General features: G+C 35.4%; 1 protein-coding gene across 1 annotated transcript; it reads right to left on the bottom strand.

The window, feature by feature from the left end:
* Positions 1-3551: 3551 nt before the first annotated feature.
* On the bottom strand, positions 3552-7855 carry LOC129571340 (putative ankyrin repeat protein RF_0381; the record flags this gene model as incomplete). The annotated part of the gene is made up of 11 exons (XM_055451131.1): positions 3552-4320; positions 4402-4503; positions 4667-4765; positions 4878-4964; positions 5101-5187; positions 5288-5386; positions 5647-5745; positions 5826-5866; positions 7628-7646; positions 7723-7761; positions 7844-7855. Coding segments are annotated over 11 exons (863 nt in total), but the record flags the coding sequence as incomplete, so codon positions are not given.
* Positions 7856-8067: the final 212 nt, after the last annotated feature.

The raw sequence follows: 8067 nt of genomic DNA, 5'->3' as shown, positions 1-8067 counted from the left end.
GATTTATTTCATCAAATTAATAAGGGCCCAGGAACAACCTAGCACCCGCTAAACTACCTTTTTTCCGTATCCAATCGGTATTGAATAGTGATTCTGATAGCGAATGTGATAGCGCCTCTGAAGTCTCATTTATTCTCAACAATGTGGATTTCCGCGAGTTGGAAGAGGATGCATTTTACTACGAGATCGGAGACTTGTGTGAAACTACAAAGAATACAGATCTAGAATCAATCACAAATCATATTGTTGGAACAGAATTCTTAAATGATTTGTCAATCGATATGTTCATTATAAACAAGATTTAAACTGAGTGTTCTGTCAAATTTGCGCACCAATACATCCAATTTCATGTCCATCCATGCTTATCTTCATTTATATGTATAGAAACTTCTATTAAACGTTCAACATCTATGCTGACTGAGATTTGTGTACGCTAATCAAGCGACAATCAAACACGCACAAACACACACCAACAAGCGCATGACGATTGAACATTATTTCTGTTCTTACTCGTTTGCAGGCGATTGCTACATTCATATAGCAGCGTGTGAATGAAATGCAAACAGTCAACGTGCCGTTCTCTCCACTTATCGTAGCGGCACAAACATCTACTGTATTAAGACTCATAATAAAGCAAGCGTTTGACTGTATGCGAGAACAAAGCTGAAGGGGCGACGAAGGCTTTAACGCACGACAAAGTAACTTTGACAAATGATTTATATATGTAATGGTGCTTTAAAAGTGACAGAACAGAAATCGGCATCTCAGTTTAAATGTACTTTGGTGAACGCAAACAGAACCATACCATTCAACATGCATCCAGTCTGCTATGGACAAAAACAAGAGCGATACAAACGACTTCTAGCCGAACGAGACGATCTGCAAATAATATACAGCAGTCAGGCCAGCTTTCTTGGCCATTACACCACAGTTCACTATACAGTCTACACGGGGAGGGCAATCATGGCAAAAGATTGAACGTATATCAACGAAACATCCTCACTCGCCTTTACCCCGGAACACAATATCAATTCATCGAACCGGCAACTTTGCAACCAGATGGATGTTCCTGTGGCATTTTCTCGATTGCATACGCCACAACCATCATTTTGGGACACAACCCCACAACATACCATCTAAAAATCAATCAGCACGAAACAGACAATTTAAAACAGACCGGCGAACAACGAAACCACATCAAAAGAATACAAATAGCCTTACCTCCGTAAGACAAACTTTTCCGCACCGTTTTCATAGCGTTCAGCTTTTATTCAGATTTTGACTAGGAAATTTATAAGAATTTTCAGGAAAAAAAACAACAGTACGTTCATGTATTCCCGTGTAGACTGTGTGACGCGATATTTTTCCTTATTTTGTAAATAAATTTTCACAATAGTGAATGCGAAAAACACTTTTGCACTTCGTTCCCAGTAATACAGCGTCCTAGCGTCACTCAAAATGATATCAGTCATTTTGAGTGGTAAATCCACGCACGGAGCGTCACTCCATTTCGACCTCGTCTAGAGGTTTTTCATCTGATATCACTAATTTTGTAAGGCAATTATTCTCGGAAAAAATACACTTTTGCCAGAAAAATGTCTATTTTAAGGTCTTATCATTGGGAAATTGTAATTTTTCGGGTAAAACATTTGCATCTACATTTCACAAGTTTTGTAAATAGCAAATTTCCACTTTCATTGAAAAAAGTCCCATTATCCCCTTATTGGACATTGTAAAATGTGATTATATTTCAAAATATCCATTAAAAGAGTTTTGAAGTAATTTTAGACACATTACTTTATTGAAACATATTAATTTCCAACAACCAAAGCTCTGGAAAGTGCATTTTTTATGTATCTCTCGAACAAAAGTTCAATTTCATACATTCAGATGCAAAAATGCCGATGACCAAAATGACAACAAAATGGATATTCAAGTGTTCGTGGACTCCCATTATTTTCACGAAAAAATAGCAGTTTTCTATGACCAAAATGTCGTCAGAGGTCTATTTCACGTGTTTTCCGAACAAAAACATCATTTCCAGTGAAAATAGAGCAAGTTGAAAAATTCACTTCAATCCGACCTATTTTTCGACCATGGAATGCCCTCAGATCGCATTGTGACCACTTTTAATCGATTGCTCGTCGAAAATTGAGCGGATATGGTCTTTCGTGAGCCTTTTTCAGCCAGCAGATACGTATTTTTGGCAGCAATTTCCCGGATATGTGGCATATGCCATTTTGTTGGTATGGTAGCCTGCTACAAACGCTCAGTTTTTGGTAAAAATTGTCCGACTCATTTTTGAGAAATCGCGTTTGGTGTGAAATTTAAGGGGGTCGATTTTTCATAAAAATCGAATTTTTTCATTTATATCACATAAACATTGGCATGTGTGTATGGAACTTTTTGAAGGTCTTCTCAAATAATTACGAGCTGACTTTGCCCGATGGGCGTCGGAGTTGATCTAGTGTGCGAAATAAATACTTGTAAAAATCGTATACATGCAGGCTAGTGAAGCCATAGCCAGCTCTTCTGTAATGCAAATGTCAATCTGAGGACGGATTTCAACGTGCCCCGACACTAGCTACAACTAAGGCATATGCGCATCGGAAACCGAAGAAGGTACGGACACACGGGAACACGCACATCCAAATCAATACTTTCATAGAAAATCAAGATCAAACTGCCAATGCCCATAACTTTTTCGTTTTTGGACCAATCGGGGCACTTAGACCGGCGTTGGAAAGGTGGCGAGGAGGAGCTTCTCTTGGACACCTTAGATCACCCCCTGGGTACCCCCTTCGTAAGATATGGGTGTAGATTTGAAAATTTATCGAAATTTTCCAACCGCTATATTTTTGCCTAGACCACACTTTAGGCATGGGGGATATGGTGTTTCCGACTATTTGGGCCAAGACCTTTCCAACGGTACATAACATGCCGGGGCCCAAATAGTGTCCTGAGAAAATAGCATACTTACTGTATATATACTCGTGACGCAAAAACTGGCATTTTTGATATTTGGCTTGAAATGCACAGTGCATGGAGCGTCACTTGTCGGACTACCGTCCTCCGTGATAAAATCATGATTTAATTGGCAAAATCTAGTGTACTTGACTCAAATAACAATTGCTCAATGTCCGCACTCATTGCCATCAAATCGATCGAAAGAGTTTCCCCCTATTTTTAATACTTTAACATATATAACATTTGTACTAAATGCTACATCGCTTTCACCGACCAACCGATGGCGCTGCTAGTAACAACATATTTAGTTTATTTTTTCGGTACGGATCATTTTAAATATATACAAAAATAATAAATAAAATGAAAATTCCGAAAAATCTATTGTGTGATGTATCTCAGTTGAGTGTCGGAAACAGAAGAAAGTCTTTATTCAATGTTCTTACTAGCTAATGTCACAATGGTTTTATTCTAGTTGACAATGTGTGTGGCGCTGTGATATAAATGTAGTAATAGATTAAGTAGTTTCACACTTGCTATAATGATGTACTTTACGTACTCTACATATTGCATTTTAATTTACTTGTAGCATTGCTATCGTATTGTAGCATCTAAAAATAAATACGAAATGATAATGGTTGCAAATCGTTGCTTCTATGTCCAAATGTCAAATGTCAAATGTCAAAAATATGAACACATGACTATGACATTTCCACATTCCAGTATATTTCGCAGCAACGTCATTTATATTGTCACAATTATGTATTATACAGCGTCAAAGCGTCACTCAAAATGATATCAGTCATTTTGAGTGGTAAATCCACGCACAGAAGGGTCACTCCATTTTAACCTCGTCTAGAGGTTTTTCATCTGATCAATCTTTAGTCCATGTTTTGAGTGTCATGTTTAATAAGCCAAATATTTTTAGATAACATTAAGATTAAAATCATGGGTGTTTGGAGGTTATTGAAACCAGATTTCACAAAATTAGGGTATTAAACGGCATGAAGAATGAAAGAAGTGTTTTTCATATCGTGAAATAATTATAATGTACATAAGTATAATGAATAGATTTGTGAACAATCAAACTTCGGTTAGGGTTAGGCTAACTTAGATATACTGTTGATTTTGTCTAGTACGCCGAATTCCTAATTGGAATTCATATCAGGTCTCCTGATTACGTAGCTCCAGCTTTTTTCTTCTGTTCCATTTCATTAACTTCAATGATATCTTCTTTGAGATGTTCCAAGAAAAAGCTGTCCTCTTCGGCCCATTTGTAGAATGTGAATTGCGCCAATCCGGCAGCAAACATGTTGGCTCCATTTTGAATGAGTAATTTCGACATTTCTTTATTGCCTGTAATTTCATTTGAATGCATTTGTATGAACCGCATTTAAAGATTGGCAAAAATCCAAGTGAAATTGGTGTAAAACCTACCACTCGAAGATGCGTATAAAAGTGCCGTGTGTCTTTCTTTGTCGGTGTCATCAATTTTCTCAACTCCATGGTCAAGAATCAGTTTAACACTGTCTATATCACCTGAGTTACAAATAAACGGATTCAAACGATTTTATATCATTTTTTTAATTTAATTTTTCATTTGTGAAAATGTCAAAAAATGAGCTTTAGAAATGTTTCGACTTTAAACAAACAAGATGAACTTTGGCTTGATAATTTGAAACAAATCCAGTTGATTGATTACCTTTCATAACTGCTACAATTAGGGGTGTCATTTGATTACGACATTTAACATTAACATTTGCTCCTTTTTCAATCAGAACTTTTACGATTTCCGGATGACCTGAAACGAAAAAAAAAATCCAATTCGGACCAAAAGTTTGATTTTAAAAGTTTGTGCTTTGATTTGTCCGTTGAATATTGTGACAAAAAAAATTGAGCCTTGAGCAATTTACCGGTATTTATCGCATAATGCAGTAATGCCTGGTTATCGTTGACATTGGCTCCCTTTTCAATCAGCAGCTTGATAACATATACACTACCTACGAATTACAAATTATGTGAATTCGATGGACAAGGACTTTCAAATCAGTTGCATTCTAAATTCTCAATTCTGAATTTTGAAAACAGGAGAAAAACTAAAATATCAAATGAATATATTCAATATGTCTAGAAAACCTCCTTTAACGGCCCAATGCAGCAACGCTGGATTATTCTTGACTGTAGCCCCATTTTCAATGAGAACATTTATGATATCTGGTCTAGCTGCAAATGAAATATGAAAGAAATTAACGTTAGGTATGAATTAAAACGGCTCAAAGTCAAACAATTGTTTGTGATTTGAATCAATAATTTAGACAACTACCTTCCAAGGCAGCATAGTGAAGTGCTGTTCGATTAGAACCATCTTTTCGATTGACTTCCGCTCCATTTTCAATCAACAACTTCACAATATCCAAATCACCTAAAACATAATATCAATTGAAATTTTATTTAAATCAATAAATTTTTTGTTCATCATATAGTTCGATTTGCAGTGGAAATTGTTTGGAGATGTGTCTGTTGATTGGTGTCTTTAGTTATAACTTCGGCTCCGTCATCAGCAAGAGATTCAACAATTTCTCTGTTACCTGTATTATAAAGTTAATTTCATTGAAGAAACGGAAATCGTTTAATTCAACAAAGAGTGAAAGCGTCGATTTGAACATTCCTGCAAGTATTTACCAGAATATACTGCAGCAAATATCGGATATGAGCCATCTTCATACTTGAAATTCACATTGACACCATCCTTGATGAGTTTGGTAACGTCAGCTGTTTGATCTGAATAATTGAGGAGAATAATTATATGGTTAATGAATTGGAAATTAATATTACTTTTCAAGATATATAAATGATCTTACTCGACTCAATCAGTGCACGCAATTGAGCTTCCTTGCTATCGCTTGAATGAAAACACAAAATATTAGAATTCAGAAAGGTCTAAGACAACGATGAAGGGGGAAATGAAAGCGAAGCGTCTAGAATTTAAATATTAGGATGGAGCATAACGTAGAGAAACAAAGGAATGTTCATGGTTGATGCGATGTACTATGTTTTGACTTGTTCTAACTATCTCTCGCTACGCTTTAAATAATCTCGTTTGTCATTGCCATATGGGATAGACATAGATTCTGACATAGTCTGATCTTGTTGATCTTGACTCCTGCTGTCAAAATTTGACCCCCAACGAATTTTTTTGGACCCATTGTCATTTTGCGAACTTCGTTTTCAAAAAGTGAGGACCTTTTTTTTGCTCCTCACTTTCGTTCGAGAGAACATTTCACACACTAAATAGAATCGATTTTCAAAAGTGAAGATCTTTTTTTTGCTCTTGATTTTTTTTCCAAAACCGATTTTACACTAGATAGAATTGATTTTTTTTTACCCCCAAAGGAATTTTTGGTTTGACCCTACCTGAAAGTAGAGTGAAACTGGATACTGAAGATTTTGCATTGACGTTTCCGACTGTAAACATGACAACAATTCATATACGTGTGCTTTCAAAGTCACTTTGTCATGCGTCATTCACATTAATGCCTTGACTGATTGTGGTGAACAGTGGTGAGATTGGAAACGCCATACATTTTATATACATTATTTGTTTGGGAATTATATTTATTTTCTTTTGTTGTTGATATTCGGGCTCTGCAAAGCCTAGGCTTCATCCACGATTTGTTTTCTAAAGAAATATTTCGAAAAAATCGTGAGTTTGCACTGTCAACACTTGTGTGGTTTTTCATATGATTTTGAAGTCATCGAATATTGCCACCCGTTCACACATTCAATGAACTTGCTACACCAAGTGATAGTTTAGTTCATTGCTGACGTTTTTCAATCCGCCATACGTTTTTAAATGTGTGTGTACATCAAAATGTCAAAGTTGTCAAGAATGCAACCGTTCTCCTCGTTCTTTTTGGTGTCAGAATCTATGGGGATAGAGGAATATGTTCAAAATGTCGATATCATATTTTAAATTTAGAAGATTAAAAAAAAGATCGTTTTTGCTATAAATGAAGTTCCCAATGCGACCCATTTACTTGTAAAATCATGTTTTGTTCATATGAGTTCATAAAATTATTTCAATGTAGAGAAAAATTTCGATTTATTTCATTTTCATTTTTTAGTTCACTTTTAACATGATTTTATAATCTCAAACATATACGGCACTACGTATATTTGTTTGTGCTAAGACAAACGCAGCACAATACAATCTAAAAATATTTGTCAAAATTTTATCGAAATCTCTGCATTTTTTCCATTTTGCAAATTTCGCATTCCATGTGGCGCAAGTAGAAAAATCGATTTCACTTTCGATTTCAAAATGAACATATTTGAAATCAGGTCATGAACACTGATAACAATCACTCAATTCCCGAATTGTTCATCATTGTGTTGATGATGAGTATCAAATACCATTCTTATGAGTAAATTCACTCACTAGAATATATGCACTAGCTCACAGAGAATCCGCAAATGAAATTCAACATTTTAAAATCACCTGATTCGAATATTTATTCACGCTTCTTGATAAAGTCCATTGACTTTAGTGAATCAGTAATGAAATCACGAAACAAACTGTACAAAGAATTGTAAAACACAGTGTGACTGGTTTTTTTTTTGCTAATTCAACTGAATACTCATCACCTGTTATTCATTTACTTACTAAGTCTTTGGCCGGAATTCTGAAAATCAATCGAATTTGCATTTAATTTCAACTCAAATAAAAAGAGTAAAAAGTTTTAAAGTTTTTCGGTTTACCTGAAATTGTTCCAGCAAGAGAAGCTTCCACGCATAGAACTAGAATGCAAAATAACAACATTTCTTTCATTCTGTTTCAATTGATCACTTTATTCAAAATACTTCGACAGAAAAAACACACCGCTACTGACCGCTTATCACCGGTAACTAAATCCAAAGAAGAAACATATCGGTTTGAATCACACTGCAATTTCTCTCCCACTTTACACATTTTCGATCTCCTCTTTATAAAATATTCGGACGCATGACCATCTTGTGTGCGTCACTTTGTTGACAGAGTTTAATCTGATATTTTTTGGTTGTTCTGTGTCTAATTTACATAGTATACACGCTTATCAGCTTTAT

Source organism: Sitodiplosis mosellana, unplaced genomic scaffold, assembly GCF_009176505.1.
Source record: "Sitodiplosis mosellana isolate CC-2019 unplaced genomic scaffold, AAFC_SMos_1.0 Smas_scaffold_2045, whole genome shotgun sequence".
Lineage (NCBI taxonomy): Eukaryota > Metazoa > Arthropoda > Insecta > Diptera > Cecidomyiidae > Sitodiplosis > Sitodiplosis mosellana.
This window is presented reverse-complemented; position numbering and strand designations above follow the sequence as displayed.